Below are 25,215 nucleotides of genomic sequence, written 5' to 3' on the forward strand. Positions count from 1 at the left end.
AACAGGGTTATTTGCCAATTTGGATTAAAACATGTTGAGTGAGCTGTGAGCACATCTGGCAAATACAATTATCAGAAAAACAGCATCTGCTACAACACACGGGATCAAGGGATTAGAAGCTTTTTTTATGTGACAAGTCAACAGTGAGTTCTTAAAAATCAAACTATTTTCAATTTAAGTCATAAAGGGAAATTTCAATTTCAGGTGAATAATAGCCATTATATCTCCAAAATTGTTCTTACAAAATTATGCTGTTACTACTTTTGACCGTTGAAGCCAAAGTAGTTTTCTTGAAGTGAAACATTCACTTTTCTGTGATCTGATATCCTATTAAATAAAGTAGTAAGCTTTTTTTGTCTGTAGCGAAGGATCTCACTAACCGCTGAATTGATATGGTTCTCCTTTACAGTGTAACTTTTTATAGGCCCAGGGAAGGTTCATAACTATTTTTGAAGAGGGTACTACCACTCTTCCAATGTAAGTCGCACAAAAAAAAATTACCCCCCCCCCAAAAAAAAAAAAAAAAGTTTTAATATTTTATTTTAAAACTAAAATTAAAAGTAAGAAGGGGAAGCCGCTAGAGGCCTCTAGAGGCGTAGCCACTGGTGTATTTATATTTCATTAGAGTTAGGGTAGTAATATACTTTGTTATTAAATAGTCGGCAAACGTACATTTTATTTTGAAGAGAAGCTTTAAAAATTGACAATTCTTTTATCTCTGTGTGTTACCAGACTAAAATTCTTTTTTCCCAACCTTCATCAATCATTCAATCAACAAAACCAATATAAAAATCAAAATTTATTTCAACAAATAAATAAGAAATATATTATATAAAAAGACGATGAAATGATACAATTTTAAATAGAATTAATTAATTTTCAATTGTAAACAATATAGCATCAGTATGGCAATAATGGTGTTTTCCTAACTTTTTAGTGAAAATGAGTCGGCCATGACAGTTGCGCGCGTGTTTGCCGCGCAAACCTTCTGTTATTTTACCGCCAAAACTTGAGTCTTCCTCATGGCTGCTGTCTAGGCTAAATCTAAAATAAATATACATAATATCATTTTAATCTAATAATTAATAAGGGTTGCAAAAAATTTAATTATCTTTATATAGAGATTTCTTATTTAGGAGATCAGCATAGACGTCCAAGCTTTTTTGGGGGGGAGGGGGGGGTAATTCACTTTTGGGGGGGGGAAGCGCCCCATTACCTTCCCCCCCCCATTGGACGTCTATATATGGAGATCAGTCTATGATATCAAACGCTTTACTAAATTCAAACCTACAATAAAACATGATTGAAAGACAAATCAAGATGGCGGACGAAAAAGTTCTTGTAGTATTTATATCTAAATATTACATCAATTTTAATATTTATTTATTTTTTTTCATCAAAATTAAAATATGCTTTTAATTGTAGTAGATGTTATTGCATGAAAAAAAAGGGAATTTTAAGAAGATTCCAAACTTTTTTGTTATGCTATGCTTTCTTATTTAGTTAACTCGATATTACATAGCTGGCGAAAATATGTCGAAAGAAGCAAAAAAATTGAAAATCGATATTGAAGACATATTTGTTAAAATCTTTTATTTTGTAGTTGAACATTTCACCCCCTTTTATTTGAATTTTAAACTTAATGTGATCTTTAAACTTTAGACTATAATCTATAATATGGTTTTCTTAAATTTCAGGCATTTACCTAACATTTTAGCACATTAAAAAAACATTTTATGGAGTAGTGGTTTTAATTTTCCAAATCTAGGAGTTTTACCCGAATATTCTGAAACTGAATTGAAAATGTTTGAAACAATTAGGTTACTCTTACTCAATATTCCACGTAGCTACTCTACATTTTGTGATGATATATAAATATATTATCCTATTTTTAAGTGTTTCAAAAAGTATGGCTGATGACTGAAAAGTAGCCCAAAAACCATCCTTTAAGCTTATTAAATATAAAAAAAAACTCAATCGGTGAAGTTTTTACCTATATCTTATGACAGACAAAAAAAACCTTAGTATTTTACAAAAAAAATGTATCTTTTGTCTTTTTAAAGACACATTACTTGCTAAGCCACTTATAAAAAAAATACTATCTTTATTACTGTTATTGACGCAACCCAATCTTTCCCACTTTTGTATTACTTTTGTAGGAACACGATTCCAGTGACGTCATATTTTTCTTTCCCGTAAAAGGGAAGGGGGGAAGAAAAAAAGAGATGGGAGAAAAGGGGTTTTTTCCCCATCTCTTTTGAAGAGATTTTCTTCCCCCCTTCCCTTTTTCGGGAAAGAAAAATATGACATCACTAAAATCGTGTTTCTACAAAAGTAATACAAAAGTGGGAAAGATTGGGTTGCGTCACTGTTATTGGATAATTATGTAATCTTTGGTTTGATTCTCATGTAGAATGATGTCCTTGTTTTTTTTCAATATAGACATTATACTTGGTGCATACATGGATTAAATAGAATTTCATGCAAATAATAGGTTAGTGCTATTCGTTTTTAAGCGTAGCTACTCTACAACGAAACATTAAATTCCAAAACTTTCTTGTTTAGAAAAGGTTTGTTTTTTGTTCAAATTAAAAATTAATATCCAAATAATTTTGCTTTTAAATATAATTAATAAATAAAATAGCATGTTTTTTTATGTTAAGTTTGAGTAATGCTTTCATTGTGATTGAAAATTAAATTTGTAAATTAATTGGTGCTGCTTGCTACCCTTCTTATTTTTATATTGTCCTTGTTATTTTGCATAATATTTAAGTTGTGTATAAAGTGTTTATAGATCAAGTTTACAACAAAAGAAAATGGTTTATGCAGGAAAGCATATAACAACGAAAATGAACTTTTTCAGACGACTATTTTATGATATTAATTTTTAAAATTATTTAATAAAATTTAATTTTTCATAAAAAAATTTATATCAGACCACCTATTAATCAATAGTAAAAATCCTAAATTAGATAGAATTTAGAAACTTAAAGGTTTCAGTTTATTATTTAAAAATCTTTAGCCGCTTATATTATCTAAAATATAATTTAAAATGGTATTTTTAGGTGGATTTGTAACGAAATGATTTTCTCAAATTCTAAAATCTTTCGTCTGAATGTTTTATTTGCAAAAAGGCATAAAGCTAGGCTATTAACAAATGGGCCAAAACTTAACAGCTTATGCAGTTTGGAGTTTGAGTTGATTACTGTATAATTGTGCGACTAAATCTGTCATTTATAATGCATCAAGAAGTCTAAGGAGTATTAACAAATATTTTTAAACAGTACTATCTCATATAGAAGCAAAGTAATTGACATTTACTCAAACTAATGCATTAACTTTGATATTATTTCCGTAAATGATAATAAAAGATTATTATCAAAAAATCTCAGTAATTTGTATTAACCACGTGTCGAGAAAATTAAAATTAAAAACAGAAGAACGAATGCTAGAGTAGTTTTTCCATTGGCAAAAAGAGTTTTTATTTGTATTTGTTATTGAAGATATTAGTAGATAATTATCCGAGAAAAAAAACACAGTAATCAACCCTAAATCCACACCACTATGCATATTTTTGATGCTGCATTTTAATAACTTTATTAAAAAGCACTCCGCTAATTTGAGAAAAAGATTATAGTTCATAGATTTTTTGTATATCTTAACTAAAATGTTTTTTTTTCTCAGTAACTTTTTCATCAATAATTTTTTATATTTAACATTTTATGTGTTGATAACATGCAGTTAAGTATAACATTTTAGAAAACATTTTTTTAATTATGTATTTTGTTGTATTGGGTCTTTGAATATCAGACAATGAAGTCGTAAATATAAATACAGGAATAAAAAAAAATTTCCACAAGGGCTAGGACTCGAGCTGTAGTGCTCAGGAGAGGTGATTAGAAATCAAAATTTAATAGTGTTTTCTCATTATCATTGCTTGGACATGATTTGGGTCATTTTTTGTTAGTTTTTGACCAAAACTGTAGGGTTTATATTGAAAAGAGTGAAGCGATTGGTTTTTTTAAACATCCCTTATATTGACAATTTAACCTAAACTTAATGTAAACTTGTTTTAATTTATTTTTCATTCTTTACCTTGTTAATAATCCCAAAGGACTGGAGGTGTGTTCTGCATTACCAACCTCCAGGCAGACTAAGTCTCCTAAATATTTTAGTATTCAATATCATAAAAGAGATCAACTTACAAACAATGTATAGTTTTTTCTTATTAATTCAGAAAAAAATACCAATATCTATTCGATTATTATTTGTATTTATTCTTAGATAGGTGTATTGCTATGTGTCTTTGGTCTTAATGATATCTTATTTTTATCTTTTTATTTATTTTTGGGAAACAGAAAATTAGATGTAACGAGAAGGCATACGGGAAAGGGTGTTGAGATATTTATTAATTCTACCCCCTCATTTAGATTTCATAAAATTGGAGTTAAAATATATTTAGGTATATCCAATAATAATATGTCTATCCGTCGCGTGAGCAAAAATAAATATAAAGTTTTAATTAATGTTACTCTTGTAGTTTTAAGTTATTTTCATGGCTTCGCTTTTAATATAATTTATCATCCTTTTTTGTAGCGAAGCTGCTATTCTATCCACTTTGTCTGTCCGTTCGTCTGTCATTCCGAAAGTTATTGTGGAAATGTGCTTTTCTTGGCTGATATTTAAGATAGTTGAACTTTAAGTGAAAAAACCTGGTACAAAAGAGTATCTAGTATATTAATTACTTGGATCGATGCTGTACGTATTGGTGCAAAAAATGGGGACAATTTTTAAATTGATTTGACGGGGCTGTTTATTTACGTCACAAGTGAGGGGAAAGAAAAGGGAAGGAGAAAAGAAACCCATTAGAAAAGAGATGGGGGTATGACGTCACACGCCAAAACAATTTAAAATTTGTCCCCATTTTTTGCACCAATACGTACAGCATCACTTGGATCGTCAGTCTGTCGGTCATGCTAAAAAGAGAAAGTATAAGCTATTGTTTTCTTTGATTGATATCCTCCTTCTCTTTTTTTTTGTCTGATCTCCCCTTCTTTCATTGACCAACAATCATATGTTCAACACTTATTGTTTATTCATGATTTTATGTATGCTTCGCTACATCATCCCTCTTTAATTGACAAACAAACATCTGTTCAACAAGTCACTTTTGTCCATCCATGATTTTTTATTGTGCTTCGCTACATATTAATGTTGTCATCATTGCTTATATTTGACTTTTTTGAGCTTTTGTATTTTATGATTTGGCATATATGCAATGGGTTTAAACATTTTATCCACTGCACTGTTTGGTTTTCCTTAATCTATCTGCATTTTATACATTTATGTATTTATTTCAGTTCTTGGAAGTCAAGCTGCTCTATAATTGAGTCCATATGTTCACTAAATTCAATGAAAAAGAAAGTGACTGAGTCTTCTTTTACTATAGATTAATCTTAAGCTTAAAAAGTCATAGATTTGATATGGTGTTGTTTTAAAAAATCTGATAATACTTAGAAACAATAAGGTTGCATTATGGGGTCAATGGCTAATGGGGTGCAACTATTTAACTCTCGTCCCTCTATTCTTCAACTTTATTGTCTAAATATCTCGTTTTCTCTCAATTTCTATATATTCTGTTCTTATTTCAACTTAAATATTTCCAAATAAAACTTTAAATTGATACATATTTAAACATTTAACAATATAAAATATATGCATGAATAGAAAAACGAATGATTATTCTGAAAAAAATATAAAGATTCTACCCAAAATGCCTAACATTTTGTTATATAGAGTTATATACTTATGATTTCAGGGATCTGAAGGGACAAGAAAGGGGCGATAAAATGGTGACAAATCCGATGAGGATAAATAAAATTACCCTTGCGTGGATTAAAATATTGGTTAAAAATATTTGACAGTGTTTCAAAAAATCAATAACAAATTACTTTAAGCGGTTACCGAGATCCTAATAAAATGCCAACATAGTATTTTGCTAACATATAGTTGATTCTTTTTTCAGATTACTTTTCTTCACAAAGCCCTGCACATGCATTTAGAATCGACCAAACTTTTCAATTGTTTGTTTGGCCTTATTATCCACATTTATATTTATTCAACAAATTTAAAAGGTTGAAAAAAACATTTTGATATTCCTATGTCCTTAATACAGTTAAATACCAATCATTTAGTGTATTACTTTTATCTATAATACAAAGTAGAATAATGTCTGTCCGTCCAGATCTCGGTAACCACTGAACCGATTGGATTCCACTCTTTAGGGAATATACCTACTGGTCCTGTGGTGGTTTTAGGCTATTTTATTGGGGGATGGGACACCCCCAACCCACCTAAGAAACAAAAAATCCCCTCCCAATTTTTTTAGAAGATTTTTTTCGCATATAATTTGCGAATTCGACATTTATTCGCGAAAATTTGCGACCCATACTTACCCACATAATTTTTTTAGGAACGCACCTAATGTTTTTTTTATTACCTTTTAGGGCAAAGCCCCTAGAGGCTAGGGGCGAAGCCGCTAGTTAAATAAAAAGTGTTTGCTAATTTAACCCACTTAGTTCTGTCAGAAATAAATCATCAATATCTTATTTTCTTAATTTTTTTTTAAAAAATTATACACCCAGCAATATCATTGATTTGGTTTCTATAAAATATAATCACAAGAACTAAAACAACTATGTACAATGAATATAGAAAGTCTAGATGATCAATTCTTTAATTTAAGCAATAGGAACACAGTATAGGAATAATCCCACCACATTATTGATTAGAAATTGTCCACTATAAGCAGTCCTTTTTAAGTTGGACTGATTATAATGTCTGATTAAACATCTAGGGTGATAAATATACTCTATATATATTATAAAACATACATATTTACAGACAAAACTACAGAGATGGGTTTTTGAAAGATGCCACGTTTTTTCGACAATTTTTTAGACATTGATTGATTGAACGAAGACGATGGAATTTCAACACAGAATATACAACATAAGAATTCAAATATTAAAATGTCTAATACAACTTAAATCCATTTTCGCAGCATATTTATTAATGCATCTTTTTAGAGATGTGTTAGACATTATACAAATGGCTAAAATAATAATTTAAAATTTTGAATTCTCAAGTTGATTACTCTGTTAAAATCGTACGGGGCATTGATCTTCAAGATGGAATAAGGTTTTTAACAGGGTATACAACTTGAGAATTCAAAATTTTAAATTATTATTTTAGCCATTTGTATAATGTCTAACACAGCTCTAAAAAGATGCATTAATAAATATGCAACGAAAATGGATTTAAGTTGTATTAGACATTTTAATATTTGAATTCTTACAAATGGCTAAAATAATAATTTTAAAATTTTTAATTCTTATGTTGTATACTCTGTGTTGAAATTTCATCATCTTCGTTCAATCAATCAATGTCTAAAAAATTGTCGAAAAAACGCGGCATCTTTCAAAAACCCATCTCAGAGAAGCTTTTCTTCTAACATCTTACCTTTATGTAAAGGTTTGTCTATGTGTTTACAAGACTTTGAAAGACTGATAATCTCTGCTTCATACAAACTCACAGACCTGAAAAATATTATGGAATATCATTACAAGATTATCTCAAATTAGAATATATAATACTAGCAGCTTCACCCCTAGCCTTTTTTGTCCACGCGTTTCAACCACTAATTGAAATATACAGAAGGGGTATTTTGTGTATTTAATCATTAGGGATGTCCATTGCTTTATCCTATCAGATCCCTGCAAAGCAAAGCCACCTAGAGATCAACATGAAGCTTCCAGTCATAATTAAACTGCTATTAAAATAACATTTCGCTGAAGTTTTATACCAACACGATGCCAGATAAACGAACTCTTTGATATCTATAATACAAAGTAGAACGATGTCTGTCTGTTTGTCTGTTTGTTTGTCTGTTTGTCTAAGTGTCTGTTTGTTTGTAGCGAAGGATCTCGCTAACCGCTGAACCGATCAGGTTCTACTTTACAGGGTAGCTTCTCATAGGTCCCGGGAAGGTTTAAAACTATTTTCTTGGGGGGTGGGACACCCCAAACCCCCCCCCCAAAAAAATGAAAAAAAATCCCCCCCCAAAAAAATATTTTCTTTTTTATTTAAAATCTAAATTATGAAAAATTGGTTAGATCAAACCTCTTGGGGCAAAGCCCCTAGAGGCTAGGGGCGAAGCCGCTAGTACATTATATATCAGTAAATTTTTATACCATTTTTTGATTATTTATTATTTAAACTCTCTGAACCTAGTACACTGTGTTCCATAAATCCCGAAAAATGACAAAAAATCATAGAGAGTGTATAATTGAAAATGTTGATAAATTTTTTAAAAATAGCAATAAGTATACATATATCTTTTTAAAAAATGGTGAAAAATACTTATAATAGGGGTTTTACACAAGGGGCGTCATCAGGGGGTGTAAAGATAGTCTAATAAGCACATTTATGAAGCTGTAACTTCCTTTGTTTTTGAGGGGAATTATATCAAAAGATATTGCACAACCTAAATAACCCTTAACAGTCTGGGGGGGGGGGGGAGGGTCGCCCCCCCCCCTTTCTGGAATTTTCTGTCTCATTTTCTGTGTGTGAAAGATAGAGAACTATAACTGAGTGACTTGTTTTAAAAGAGTACGACACATAGTTGAATATCTCCATCCTGGCAGGCACAGGATGCCAGGATACCTTGCATATCATACAGGTAAAGAACAAAAATATTTTTTTTTATGACTTAAACTTAGCATTTCATCTTACCAAAATACTAAAATATCCTATATTACTACATCCGAAAATGAAATACAGGTGTATGTATATTTAAGCAGGGAGGGAGGGAACAATGGGCTGTTTATAATACTAGTCCACAAAGTTTTATAATAGTGTTTTCTTATTTGTAAGCACAACAACTTTTGGGACTTTTATTAAATCTGATTGGTTGGTTTATTAGTTGAGTGTCCAAACATTTCAACAACTGAATGTAATTTATAGAATACACAATGGGCAATTTTGTGTATTAGCATTGGGGATGTACATTAATTTATCTGCTATTGTCTTATCCCTTTAAATCATAGATATGTAAGACTTTAATTTTTATTTTCATTGTACTTTAAAGGAAACATTTTCTATCTTAATCAATATAAATTCTACTCTGTTCTTCTTTGTTAATAAGTATTAACGAACCTTTTGTGAAAGGTTGCTCAATAAAAGGGTAAAGGGAGTAGATAATGTTAAACATATAAAATCAGAATATTTTTTGTTGATGAAGGAAAACACATATAAAATTTTAGACTTCTAGCTTTAATGGGATTCAAGATTGATATAAATCGAGCAACCCCCCCCCCCCCCGGGGTTCTGCCACTTTTACCACTAGCAAAAATACAGCCACTGTGTTTTTGACAAAAAGTGGGTGTGTTTTTGTCAATTTCGATTATAGCTGTGTTTTTGGCAATATTTTTTTATCCACTGTCAAAATTACACCTTCACTACTGTCATAAACACAGTTTTACTGTCATTTTCACACCCATGAAATTCAATGTGGCTGTCAAATTCACAGTTTTAATGACAAAAATACACCTATCCTTATACTAAAGTAACAGGATGTCTGTGTGTCTGTGTATCTGTGTGTCTGTGTGTCTGTACCGAAGGATCTCGCTAACCGCTGAACCGATCGGGTTCACCTTAACAGGGTAGCTTCTCATAGTTCCCACGAAGGTTTATAACTATTTTTTTGGGGGGTGGGACACCCCCAACCCCCCCCAAAAATGAAAACCCCCCCCCAAAAAATTTTTTTTTTTTAATTTTTAAACCAAAATTAAAAATGAGGGGGGGTGCACCCCCCTCCCAAAAAAAATTTTTTTCCCCCCCCCCCAAATTTTTTTTTTCTTTTTCTTTAAAAATTTAGAATAAGAAATTGGGTTATCAAATTTGACTCTCTCCTCCTAAAGTGCCCCTAGAGGCCTCTAGGGGCGTAGCCGCTAGTTTTCATTATACTATTTAGTATTTTACCCAAGTTGTTTAAAACTTATAAATATTAATGTTTATAGTTAAATTAATCTACACAACAATAATTCTAAAGTCAGCAAAAGAAGGTAACAGACGAATATTGGATTATAGAGTAGTTGCACTAATTTAAAAAAAAGATTGTTGTTCATTAACATATTTTTTCTGAAATGCACTTCATGCAACTATGCCTTTAATTCATTTTTTCATCATGTAAATTAATCTACACAACAATAATTCTAAAAGTATCAAAAGAAGGTAACAGACAAATATAGTTACCTATTTAGTAGTTTTGAAAATATCAAGACTTGAAATTCGTCTTTTTTAATTGCATATATCACAAAAAGACGATCTTCAAGTCTTGATATTTTCAAAACTACGTGGTAGAAAATTGAAATTCTTTCAAATATATGTCATATAAATATAGTTTAACCCATCAAGTAGCAAAAAATATGCGGTTCACTAATTTAAGTTCAAATGCATTTCGTAAAACTACCCCTTTAAAAGATGTATTTTTGTTAATATGTAGGTGTATAATTGACAAATTATAAATTTAATAGATGTATTTTTGTCAATATGTAGGTGTATAATTGACAGCAAAACTGTGAATATGCCAGTTCAATTACTATATTTTTGTCATACCCCCTAAAAGTGCAGGTGTGAATTTGACAGTAAAACTGTGTTTATGACAGCAAATCACTGTGTTTATGACAATACTATCACTGTATTTTTGATAGTGGTAAATCTGCCATGTCCCCCCCCCCCCCCAATAAGAGGTATGATAGTTCAGATAAGAGCTAAGGAATTAGTAGATAATCTTTTATTTGATTTAAAACTTTTCTTTACTTTAAGTTAAATTGAATATGTGTTTTAAACAATAAGAAAAATATATTACTTTTATGCCTTAAAAAATTGTTATTTTTTTGATTGACCCTGGTTACTTAAGAGCTTAAAAAAGCAAACTTCGCAAGATTTCGGAAGATTAGGCTAAGGTTCTATGATATTATACATAGTTCTAATTTACTCATACGAGAGGATTTTATTGCCATCCTTTGCCATTTTTAGTTCTGGACCCAAACGTAAAATTTTCATTTTAAGAAAATTGTTTATCTTACAAGAAACGGGTATGTATAGAAAAGTACCTACAATTACAACAAAAAATGGAGATTTGACTTCTTTTAAAGGCTAAACGTATAAATTATTATATACTGATTCCAAAAATATATAATACTCAAAAATAGTTTGAAAAATAAAGGGTCCACACTGATTTGAAATGTAGTTTAGTTGACCGAAAAAATAGTTGTTTACTATGATGAAAAGGAACTTAATTCTAAACCTCTGGTGTAATTACACATCAAATTCTTATTTTTCATAGTAAAGAGCTAATTCTTTCGACTTTATTTCCAAAAACTTGTGTATATTACTAAACAATTGTTTAAAAGTGTATTTTCCAAAATGTAAAAATCGATTTTTTGTCACTGTCAGGAACATAGTGTAGTACAAGTGTCTTACTCTGATTATGATGCAAAAAATGTTAGCCAATGAGAGGCCAGTATACACTGTAATTGACCAATGGTAAAATTACAGTGGCCTCTAATTGGCTATTTTTTATTTTAAGTCATAATTAAAGTCAGACACTTTTACTTAGTTCAATTCTCTATTTCTCTATTCCTGTGCGAGAGAAAAAAAGTAAAAGAAGTAAATGACAATTCTCAAGTATACACGCTGAGTACTACTATGTATACACTCTAGTAGTCTAGGCATGAACCAGGGGTTGTAATCCACAAGATTTATAAACTCAAGTCAGGAAGATAAAGGATTGAATATCCAGTTTGAATCCAGTGTATTAAAACCGGTTCTCCGCCATACAGAAAAATTATGTACAGTATCGAACTACAGACAATTTTCCACGAATAATACAACAAAATTTAAAAAATAATTCTAGTTTTGTTAGCCCGGTCATTCGACCCATCGGGGCTGACAAAAATGGTTTTAATCTTATAATTTTTCATTTTAATATCCATGGAGAGCTGTTTATAATACGATGAAAATATTAGCAATAGTATGGCTAAATGCTGTGACCAATAATCAGGCAAAGCCAAAAATATCTCCTGAATTATTTCATCATACAATTATAGGTTGTCTAATGGGTGTTACTAACCATTCACAGTTATGGAATCTTAACGACAAAGATTTTTTTATCCAATCTTGACAAGAGTGGTATTTTTGGAAAGAGGAATATATATAGAAAATGCCTATGAAAATTAGAAAATCCGCAGAAATCATATTTGCAAGTTATTTGCAAAAATCTGCAATGCTAATTTGCAAAATTAATTTTATGCCTTAAATGACTTATTTAGAAAATTTTTTTTATGTTTATTTATAAGTTTAGAACATAATTAGGGCAAAAAAAATTTCTTTAGTGTTACTTTTTTCACCTTATATATGAAAAAAGCAGTTTCTCACATTTTATGATATAAAAAAGGTATAGGAACAAAAAATATGATTTTTCTTGATGTAAACACAATAATTGGCATAAAATCTATCATCCTAAATGTAAAAATCAGATATAGAATCCTTTTTAGAGCTAATATAGTGCAAAAAGTAACCAAGACATTTTTGCAAAGTATGAAAATCTGAAGAAAATAGTTCTTTTTGCTTTTGATATACATATCAGATAAATGTATATAAAATTAGTGATTAAAAACTATAAAACATCTTATAAGTTTTTTCAACATTGTCATTGATTAAATTGCACTTTTAGGTTTAAGAATTACTGAAGTAGTGCATAAAAACCCTTTTTATGATGTAATTAAACAAAATAAATGCCAAAAAACCAACTACAAAATGGTCTAGTGCATTATAAAAAACGCCTAATTGTTGATTTGAATTTATTTTGTTTAATAACTTAATAAAAAGAGTTTTTATGTGCTACTTTGGTAGTAAGTAAACCTAAAAGTGCATTTTAATCAATGATAGGGTTGAAAAAGTTATAACTTGTTTTATAGTTTTTGATCATTAATTTTATATACATTTATCTGATATGTATATCAAAATCAAAAAGAACTATTTTCTTCAGATTTTCATACTTTGCAAAAATGTCTAGGTTACTTTTTGCACTATTTTTGCTCTAAAAAGGATTCTATATCTGATTTTTACATTTAGGATGATAGATTTTGTGCCAATCATTGTGTTTACATCAAGAAAAAACATATTTTTTGTTCCTATACCTTTTTTTATCATAAAATGTGAGAAACTGCTTTTTTCACATATAAGGTGAAAAAATTAACACTAAAGAAATTTTTTTTGCCCTAAGTATGTTCTAAACTTATAGATAAACACATTTCATAAAAAGATTTCTTTTTAAATAAGTCATTTAAGGCATGAAATTAATTTTGCAAATTAACATTGCAGATTTTTGCAAATAACTTGCAAATATGATTTCTGCGGATTTTCTAATTTTCATAGGCGTTTTCTATATATATTCCTCTTTCCAAAAATACCTCACTTGTCAAGATTGGATAAAAAAATCTTTTTCGTCGAGATTCCATAACTGTGTTAATGTTCAGATCTATCACATTAATAATAATACAACTTTTTTTATGAAATTATCAAAACTGCATAAAGCTAAAGATATGTTATTCCTTTAATTCGTGTTAACAAACATGTAATGCAGTATATACAACTTCTTGAAAATGGGGTTAATACGAGGAAAACTTATTAGGGAAATACTAAACAGTGGCTGGAAGCAGTCTTGCTTTGGCGCTAAGCTCCTCTACAACTGAGATATTTTTTGTATATTACAGCATATTTAGTATGTAAGTTGCTTTGCTAATAATTTTACATCCGTGGCTGATAATAATTCTAAAGGTTTAGCAATCAGATTCTTATATGGTTCTCCTTTACATTGAAGCTTTTAATAGGTCTATGAAAAGTTTTGTCTATTTTGGGGGGAAGGTACCTTTACCTTCAAAAACACCCCCTCCCACTCCCCTTTTATCATGTGCCTTATAATATTAAGTTGGGTATCCCAAAAATTAATTCTAATATTTAAAAACCCTTAATTTCAAAGTATATAAAGTATATCTAAACAATTAACTTATAATTAGACTTTACAGGCCTTTTAATTAGATTAGAAATTATGTGGACCAACCCACAGCCTACTATACTATACAGGACTCTTTAGTTTAGGCATAAACCAACTATAACAATAAAGCCTTAAATCAAGGACATTGATTTATATTCTTAAAGATCATATTTTGGTGATTTGTAAAGTTTTTTTTTAAATTGCTGTAATTAAACTGTTTTTTCCCACGGTTCAAAATATCTAATTAAATGAAAATTATATGTATCATTTAGATTAAATTGTTTGAAAAAAAAGCTAATTTTTGCAATTTTAATTATGTAGATACCTTTCAAACATTTTTATTGCTATAATTTCATTATTATTTTTATGCTAAACATTATTGGTTGAAATATTTCTATTCTTTATCAAAACTCAATAAAATTTTTGCAGGCAATATATTATTGTTCAACAATATTCATTACTATTAGAAACCCATAATTACAATTTAACACAACTCTGATAATGAAAAATATTTCCAAACATCTTTATCCTCGCGAGTGGCAACACTACTAAAACACAGAAATTTAAAGTTTCAAGCCTGTACTATGAAATATGAATTTGGGTGCGCGCCTAAACTTTTTATTAATTTACCATACTGTACATTAAACTTAAATTAATACACATCTAGTGCATATTTTGTTTAATTAATATTTTAATAATGTGAGGCTTTATACATTAATATCTCTTGAGATTGCTGATAACTTATTGTAAAGTTTAATAAATATCATGTTCTCGTACTAGTTGGCTTAAAATCTTAATAAATCAAATTAAGGAGTAAATCTACGGCCTTCTTAATTACTCCTTGTTATAATAAATGATATAAGTTTGATATTTGTAGGTAAAGCATTAGTAACTAAATTCTATCTATCTTTATTGGTGGTTCAAACTAGCAGCGTTTAAATTTTTAAAAACCATTAGCTACAGAAAGGGTAATTTTGTTGATCACAATTGGTAATGAACATCAATTTATCATCCTTTCCCTTTCCCTTAAGCGGCTACCAAGCCCTACTGGCAATCTATAATACAAAGTAGAACGATGTCTGTTAGGGCGGGTTCATATCGGAATTAGACAAAGCGGGGATATGCAACAGATAAAATTAACCCTAAAAACATTTCTGAACGAAAAAGAATTTTAAAAAATTGAGTTTTAGAACACGACCACTTAAAAATATAATTCGTTACTTATTAGTATGCAAAGACGACATTCAAAAAAATTTTTGAATCAGAACTATGCCTTCATGGTGCTCCCTGGAAAGGCCTTTAGGAGCTGAATCAGGAACTTTTGTCCGTTTCAAAATATCTCGTTCCTAGCCTTAGAAATCACTAAAAAACCGCAATTTTTTAAGGTTTATTGAGAATTGTCCAATTTGTAGAGGTTTTTTAGATTTTCTCAGGCTAGGAACGAGATTTTTTGAAACGGACAAAAGTTTCTGACTCAGCTCCTCAAGGCCTTTCCAGGGAGCACCATGAAGCCATAGTTCTGATTCAATAAATTTTTGACTCCCATTTACAAATAGCTTTACAATTGAATGTCTGGTCGTCAGCGGTTTTAAGACTTAGGATAAATTTTAAATCATCCAGAGGTATATTTTATCTATATAAATTGAGTGCAGATCCCCGCTTTGGCCTCAGAAAAAAAATGTCCAAAATCGACCCACCCTAATGTCTGTCTGTTTGTTTGTCTATCTGTCTGTCTATTTGTTTGTCTGTCTGTCTGTTTGTTTGTCTGTCTGTTTGTTTGTAGCGAAGGATCTCGCTAACCGCTGAACCGATCGGGTTCTCATAGGTCCCGGTAAGGTTTATAACTTTTTTTCTTGGGGGGTGGGAAACCCCTAACCCCCCTAAAAAATGAAAAATCCCCCCCCCCAAAATTTTTTTTTATTTTTTAAAATTTTCTTTAAAACACGAAAAATAAATTGTTCAAATCTCATGGGGAAAAGCCCCTAGAGGCTAGGGGTGAAGCCGCTAGTATTTTTATAAGGAAGCAAAGATTTTCGTTGTATATAGTAAATCTATACATATAAATCATTATACCTGTTTGCTGCTATGTGATTGTATCTCATCTGTAAGTGCCTTCTCTGTAGCTCTTCTAAAAAAAATTATTAATTAACATTTTTTTATTAGTAATATAATGTCTGTGTATCTGTCTTAGGGATCTCTCCAACCGCTAAACCGATGTGAGTTTCCTTTACATATAGGTCCAGGAGTGGTTTACCACTATTTGGAAGGAGGATGGATAACCTCTAAAAAAATTATCCTCCTCCACCCAAACCAAACATATACTAAGAAAATGAGATGTTGACTAAAAAATCAGAGGTCTAGCTTTTATCACAACTGAATAACTCTCATTTTAACCATAGCGGTACAGACTGACTGACAGACAGACAATGTGAATTTTCTAGTAGCTTTGCTACTATAAAAAGTGATTTATGGGTTGAAAACCCTGATACATTTAAAATCACGTAAACTAAGCTTCGTAGAACACATGCAATTTTGTGGACTTTCTTTCCTCAATGCAAAAATATAAAAATCACATCTGTAATTTTTCTTGCAATATTTCTTTACATTTTATTCAGGAAAAATGTATTTATGTATTTTAAATTTGGAAGCGTGCAAAAGAGGATATTACACCCCAAAAAGCCTTTGTTTCTATCATTCTTTAAGTTAAAGTCTATGACCTTTTGTACTATTTAAACCCTACTCTTCAGTTTATAATTTTGTTCAGTTTTGATACCACTAGACGTCAATAATATAATTAATATAGATAGAATAAATGTTATGAAAAATTGTCGTCAATTTAGTTTGCTAATATGGACATCACTTATTGGCCACTTCGTTCATCCTGTAGGAGGGGAGAGGATGGGGTAACGAGGGTGGATGTGGAGAATCGTTATTTTAGCAAGTTTTAAGTTTCACTTTATTAGAGTACATGATAATCTGGTGTAGGATCCAAGTAATAATAAATCCTTTAAAAAAAAGGACATCTATCTCCAAACTATCATTGAACTTTAATAACAACCTAAAATAAGTTTTATGTCGCTATGAGCCCTGTATTAAACCATACCATTTGGCTTTTTAAGAAAGAATGATAAATTGTTGACGCACCTCCTTGTTAAATGTCTGTAGACGCCCTCGTTTGAATTGTAGAAAAAGGGCTTTGGAATTTTGGTATGCATTGATTTTCCACAATTTTACCTCAAATGCAGAAATATTATAATATAAATCTTTTATTTTTGTGTCATTTTTTCTACTTTTGAAGAAAAATAAATCTCTATGTCAGATTCTATGTTCAGGTGGAGTAGAGCAAAGGGGTCTTATTACATATTATTACCACCTAACCCATATTAAACAGCAAAATCTGTCACAGCATTTGTTAGCAATCTGGTTTTTAATTACTTAATTTTCTAAGGTGTATCAAGGAACAAGTCGTGAAAAGACATTGATTTTTTACTACTTAAAAACTTACAAAATCAGTATTATTTTTTTAAAATTTGTGTTTAAACCCTAAAAGTATTTTTTTTCCAGAAAATATGTACCCTTTAAAACGCATATCACCACTGACGACAGCTTTAGTATCAAATATCCAATAATCCTCAGAGCAAGTTTTCAAAATCTCTGCTAATTCAATTTACAAAGTTGCAATGCAACTAGAAATTTGATTTTCCAAACAAGGAGCAAAATATCCATAGAAATTAATCTCCCAAAGATGAAATTACATTATATGTATTCCATTAAAGTTATAGCCCAGGTTATTTGTCCTTGATGATTTTAAGATTGTATTAAAATTTAATCAATAATCTACTAAGTTTTCTATCATTTTGTTTGATATGAATTAGGTCCAATTTATTGACTTTTTTTGATAAATATTTTTTCTCTTAAATAGAAAAACATTTTACCTACTTTTGGTTTTAAAGATCAAAGAAAATTTTCTTAAACTGAAAAGTTAAATTTGCTTTTTTAGAAGCGAGATTACTTTATAACTTAAATGTTTATCCGTTTGTCAGTTCTTACCTCCAAAACACAACCATCAACCTTTCAACCGTCTGTTACGTTATAAAGTGTTTAATTTTAGCAGGAAAAGAATTTATTGATGTACAGTAGAATTCCTTTATCAAAATACTTTGGCGAAATAAGCATCAAGGCTTTTCTGCCTACCATTTATAAAAAATACCATGATTTCTTTGTTTTCGTAACAACAATTGAGCTGGTTCTATGATCTTATTTGAGATTTATTTGATTTAAACTTTGTTCAATTTTATTTACAAGGAAAAGCTTATCCACTGAACTTTACACAGTTTTCAAGAATTGGATGTTCATATGATGCCATAAAAAAGGTTTCACTATAGAAGAATATTCCATAGCAAAAAAGCGATATATGGTTTAAGTAAATAACTCATTCCATTGCAAAAAAGGCGATATTTGGTTTAAGTAAATATTCATTTATATAGCCTTTTTCAAACATTGTGATTTAAATGATAACATGGGAAAAAAAATTTTAGTTGAGAGAACCAAATATTTTGATTTAAATGACACATATGTTTTTCATTTAATTTCTATCCCTTGATCATTTAATACCTTGGGATTTAAATATACATTTATGCTAAATTTTGTTTGCTTAAATAACTCATTTATTTAGCTTTTTTAAAACATTCTCATTTAAATGATTTCGAGGGAAAATTTTTCGAATGTGAGAACCATTTTTATGGATATCCGGAAGTGGGGCCTGGATAACCCCAGATCAAAACAACCAGTGTCAACCACAGAGAGGTGGGTAAAAAATAACCTTACAACACTTTTGTTACAGTTCCTCAATTTAATATCATCAGAATTCTTAGATACAATTCTGTATACTCGACTACTATGACACAGAACACATTATAAAAAATCTGTTGACCTTATTATCTTTGTCTTGAAGATTTAAATGAAGCTTTAAATTGACCTAACATGTTATGTGAACCATGCTAAATTTGATAATCTAGGTTTCTGCTGTTGTGTAAGAACTCTACACCTGGGAAGTTGGATTTGTGATTCCAATAATCCATGCACTTCAAGGTTATAGATTTTAAGGTAGCTGGTAGACAAATTATGTTTACAATTCAAATTACGTAGACAAATTAGATGCAATTTGATGTAATGGTTAATGAGATGGACAAATAAGATTTCTGTAAATTGGTATTCTTCTGGCATAAACACGTTTTGCAATTATAGGAACCCTAAAATGACTATCTGGTTTAATTGCCAAGGAATATGCAATCTTCGCAGTTTTATCCTTACTTTCTATGGGACAATAACATACAAATGAATATGAATATTTTAATGCTCTAGTAGCAGTATGTGCAATGTGCATGTATATTTGTGTCCATTTAGCTTTCAAAAGTATTTTTTCCATGTAGTATTTCTGTTTATGTTTGTGCAGTGTTAAACTTATAACAAGATCATAACAAAAATTCCTATAATATTCTTAACAATAATTTTTGGGAAAAAATTATTAGGAAACACACACCAGAACCAATTTGTAATTTAAGTAAAATAAACAGCAGTTAACAGACTCTATATTTAATTGTTAGAAAGTGGTATGTTTCAGCATTTTTTGTAGGGGAGGGAGAGAAGGGTAAAAATCTCAAATTGCTAATTTAGATTTTTAATGGAGGGGGGGGGGTCATCCACTTTTTGCTTATCCTGCCAATACTTTCATGGCTAAGAGGTTCAGTGTTTTTTTAGATTACTTGTAATAACCACTCTTTAAAACTTAAACTTAAGATTAGGTAGGTAAACAAAAACATTAACAGTAAATTTAAGTAATTTAAGTTTAAAACTTGTTTTGTAAAAAGTGACCCATTTTTAATTTTGTTGAAACTTGTGTTTTAACACATTTTGAAACAATTCATAAAACAGATATTTTTTCAACTTAAATGAAAATGATCAACAACATTAAATTAAAAGTTGTAGGTCACTTTTACTCAGAGAAAAAAGATACTCCCTCCAATTATAATTAAGTAAAATACAAAAGTAATTCATGTTCTTTAAGTTATCTTTGGTTTTGACTTGAATTGTGTTGTTTAAATTAAAAATTTAAAGTACCTTCTCTTAAAATTGCACTAGACATGTTAAACTAATGTTTGCTTAAACTCTTACTTTGTGACGTCATAGAATCATAGATATTTATTCAACAATTTCAATGTATTAGAGTATAATTTATAGGAAAATAGTTCCTTAGAATCCTAGCCTCTAGGGACTTCGCAATAGAGAATAGTTGGGCTTTTATACTAATAAAACTAAGTTTTTTTATTATTGAACTTGTAAATTAAACTTTTTAGGGGGGGGGGGCATATCTCATATAGGGCTATCATGAAGTCCCCCCCCCCCCTCCATCCAAATAGCTTACTATTTTCCATGATCATTATAAAACTTCATACATAAATACAGACAGACAAATAGACAAACATACTGTTACTTTAGAATATAGGAAATGATGAAACTTGAATTTTTTGAGAATCTTAAAGATTAGCCGTACTAATTTAATGTCTCGAAGTGTCTTTATTCATATTATTTTATGACCTTTGTATAAATACATAGTATTTACCTGGAACCTGTTAAACAATTTTCCTGATATTGACCTCAACATCCCTTTTCCCATCACATATCTTACTCCCAATATTACCATCCTAATTTGAAAAGTCAACCTAACCTTTCATCTTTCTGCCAGAATATGGGAATGGAATTGTAAATAGTTCGATCCTTAAAACATTTTTTTTTGCAGATAATGCTACCTCTCCTGACACAATTCATTGTAGTTATTACATCTACATAAGTATCTGGTCATAATGTCATATTTTATCTACAAGAGTTATGTCAATTATAGCTATAATATGCCAGCTACGACCACTTTTATTTAATGCCTATACAGGCATCATAAACAATGGAAATTAAAAATCTACTAAAATTTCATTGTTACAAATTCTTTTAAGAATCGGACTTGAAACGTCTGAGTGTGGTTAACAAACCTCAAAGATAAATTTAGAAGAAGAAATAAAAGTTAGTAGGAAAATGGGATTTCTTATGTTTTACAAACAGATTCTAAAATAACTTTGTTGCAATGATTGGGCATTTGCCACCCCTCCCCCTTCCAAAAAAGTGTAAAATCAACCCTATACCAGTGCTCCTATATAATTAAATTCCATGTAAACCTTACATGTTAGCAATCTTTATTCCTTTATTATGAATGTTAAAGTCATGTCTGCAAATTCTGACGGTGCAATGCCAAAAATTTAATCTCTTTGAAATGTAGTCTGTTAAACATAAAGCTTCTCTGTTATTTTAATTATCAAGATGAACAACTTTTTATAAATGATATATTTTTAGATTATGCAAAATATAATTGTAAAATTTGCTGAAACTTTCTTAAAAGCATGATTAATTTTAATCGATTACAAAAAAGTATATATAATGATATAAATTGATTGGTTTTTTAAATTTTACTACAAAATATCATGCAGTAATCGTTTTGAATAAAGGAAATAATGAGATTTCTAAAATGGCGCAATAGTTTAATTTAATTTATGAAATTAAAGTACTTTTCATATTTTTTGCTCTGCGGTTAAGAAATATATTTTAACACATGTGCAATGTAAAAAAGTACATGAGAAAGATTAAAAATTCTTCACATACAACATCTGAAGAATTAATCAAGTATTTCTACATATTTTTTTTCAATTTGAATTTCATTAAACATTTTTTCAAAAAATATTGAAGCTAATATTAATATCCATTTGTAAGTCTGAAACGCTTTCAGAGATTCGTTGATTTCTTGGCTGTTATTTAAGTTAGCCGGCTGTATAATTTCATGAACTATGGGTATCAAACTTGTTCTGTAAGTCTATCCGTTATGCTCAGATCAAATTTTTATATGAAATTGTTCTTGTCTTTTGCTATTTCAGAGAGTTGAGATATTTCTATCCACAATAAGATTGAACATCTGCTGCTCTATAGCTCACTTTTGTCCAGATCAATTATTTTATTGTACTTCATTTTATATGTATTTTCATATTTTCTTTTTTTGATGTTTTATTATCACATTCAATATTTGTCTTACTTAAAAATGCACTTTTAGAGAAGGTATTCTAATAAGACCTTTCAAAACGTATGCAAATTGTAGACATATCCTTTTAGCCATTTTAGAGAACTTAATTGGCACACAAACTTACACACACCCAACTACTTTTATATTTGCCATTCTTTCAATGAGGTGGATATATATATTCTGATTTTGGCACTCTACTCAAAATAATCATCATATATATAAAAACCTCTTTTCAACAGTTGGTAAGGAATCTCGCCAGATACCAAAGCATTAAAAGAGAAGAGAAAAAAATTTTAGATTCAATATAGTAGAAATCATTTTACTTCTTTTTTAAATTCTTTTCCAACAATTGTCCTTTTTTATAGGGGATTTTAAGATTTATTTATAATATTTTAGTATATTTTAAAAAAAATCTTTTTAGTAGCGAAACTACTCTGTAATTTTAAATGTTTTCCGTATGTCTGAAACGTTTTGGGGGAAAAGTGATTTTCCCGGCTCCTATAAAAGATAAAAGTCTGAAACTTTTTGACAACATTTCCTTTATTAAGAAGCATAATTGACTATTTTTATATTTTTCACACTTTTCCCCTTTATCTTTAGTGTTTATGGTCCGATTTTCAAATTTTTTTTCTGTTAAGAATATCAAAATTAAATTCCCGACGTTTTAAGAAAACATCTACAACGGTCGGACTGCCTTTCGACAGGTCTTTGGCTATTTTCATATTTTTACTTATTTCCCCATATAGTTGGTGTTTTTGGTCCGATTTTCAAAAAATTTGGGATGTCATTATCAAAATATTTTTTCCTATTGTTCTGAGCATCCAGTATGTAATTTACTTTGACCGTTGGTGTTATTGTGTTGTCACCCCTTTAAAGGTAATACATTTACTTATTTACTTACATTATTTTTTTAGATATGGTTTCTTCATATTTTTTACATAATTTTAAATTAGAATGCAGTAAGAATAAGGTAATAAGACCACTTATCTGTCATTAGGACTTAAGGACGTACCTACAGACATATTCTTAGTAAGAATCATCTGTGCTTCACACGACTTTGCAGGGAAATTACCACGTAAAACAAGTTATTGAATATACAACAAAACATTTGACTTTGCCAACAAATGTTTAAAATTAGATTGAATGTATTTCCTCAACATTTTTCCTTTTGCAATTTCAATTTAACAGGATCATTTATTACAACATTTAGCTGAAAAATCACTTATGTTGCAGGTGGACCATTCAATCCCCCCCCCCCTTCCTTCATTTTTATGATGCACCTGTGAAGTTAGATAGGATTATGTAATAAGCATTTCTCTGCAATCACGCAAGTTTATTTTGTTTTGGCTGCGGGTACAGATTATAAAAAAATGTGACCTTACTGCTTGCAGACACAATATTTGGCAGCTACACTTTTTTAGTAGTATTGCATATCAGCTGCGGTGCCATAGAGTAAAATGGGATTAAAAAAGTAAAGCTAGCTGTTGCATTTTTCCCCCTGAATTGCAAAAAATCGGGTAAAAAGCTTCTAATACAGATTCATGCGGCACTATCTATAGATACAAGAGATAAAAGACGGACTTAGGGTGGGTTAAGAGTGGTACATTAATTGCCAATGGGAATATTTCTGTAGTTTCTGTAATCTTTCTTTTTATTGTATACACTTCACTTTTTCTAATTTTAATTTACATTTTTGGCTAGATGTAAAATACTTACTTTTAATATCCTTTATCAATATAAAAAGGTTTTACCAGAACGGATAAGTAATTATTTAAATCAATGTAAGATAAGAATTATTCATACTTTTACAGAAATGTAGATGAAAAAAATTATGGATATCTTTACCCTAAACCTTTATTCATTTAATTGTAAGTGTAATCTGTACCTGGCGTAACTTTTTTACAATTATGAAAGACTTCGTGTCTAAAGGATGGTACTCTTCATGGAATGTTAACAAACCGCTAATAGATTTATACATTTTGTTTTTTGTCTTATTGAAATTGAATTAATGAAGACTTTAAACTTCTACTATCCGTAAATCACTCAATTATCTACCTATATCAGATGAATACTGAAAACTCATGTATCGTATCGTATTGTAGACAATTCTCACGAATATTAAAATCTAAAAAAAACATAAATTAGTACCAGTTTTGTTTTAATCTTATAATTATTCTTTTTAATATCCGCGGAAAGCTTTCTATAATACGATGCAATAAATATCTTTTACAGTAGGAGGCAATTAGTCAAGACTAGCTGTAATAACTTTTTCACCTTTGAAATAAATGCTTGAACCTGAAGTTAAAACTAAATGTCCATGTTTGTACTCATCATCTTTACAAAGAGCATTCCTAAAGCATGCTTCTATTCATATAAATGCAATATGCTCAAACACAGACACTTATTTTGAGAATAAGAATAAAATTATTTCCTTATTTTTCTATTGGTAACAATGCACATTGCACAGTCAATGAGTAAAAGAACCCAGTGGTAATGAAAATGGAAACCCCGTCCTTCGTTTCATAAATAAACAAATGAACTTTATATGATTGATCTTGATTGGGTATGTTTAGGATAGATTAAAGGTTGTACCGCAGGGCATAGAAAATTTTGCTAATGCCATGCAAGTTCAAGGCCCCAACGAGACTGAACTCGGAGCGATTAGGCATGAGGTATCTTTAATTTGGCCATAAGAACAAAAATATGATATACTAAATATTTTTTTAAAAGTGGAATACTGTTTTTAATGCTATATTTTTACAACCATAATCATTTTAGTCATAAGCTTTTTTTCAGAATAGTTATACCCCATTCCTCTAAATCTATACTGATTCAATGCAATAACTGAAGTATAAATAGAAATAATATTATATTATTAATAACTTATTTTGCAAATAAAAAACTTCTATTACTGAAAGAATAGAATTTTTGTAGCAAGAACAACATTTTTAGTTGCGAAGCCACTCTACAATTG

General features: G+C 29.8%; 1 protein-coding gene across 1 annotated transcript in view; it reads right to left on the reverse strand.

Annotated features, from left to right (window-relative positions):
- Window positions 1–786: 786 nt before the first annotated feature.
- Window positions 787–25,215, reverse strand: part of LOC145315072 (uncharacterized) — a 32,114-nt gene continuing 7,685 nt past the window's right edge. Inside the window, exons 3-6 of the mRNA XM_080155112.1 lie at window positions 16,196–16,250; window positions 7,522–7,598; window positions 4,096–4,162; window positions 787–1,044 (exon numbers count right to left, since the gene is read on the reverse strand). Coding sequence (XP_080011238.1) covers window positions 873–1,044; window positions 4,096–4,162; window positions 7,522–7,598; window positions 16,196–16,250 — 371 coding nt within the window. The 3' untranslated portion in view covers window positions 787–872. The remainder of the gene's footprint in view (window positions 1,045–4,095; window positions 4,163–7,521; window positions 7,599–16,195; window positions 16,251–25,215) is intronic.

This window comes from Acartia tonsa, chromosome 3 (assembly GCF_053477335.1).
Source record: "Acartia tonsa isolate MP-2025a chromosome 3, ASM5347733v1, whole genome shotgun sequence".
NCBI classification, from domain to species: Eukaryota; Metazoa; Arthropoda; class Copepoda; order Calanoida; family Acartiidae; genus Acartia; species Acartia tonsa.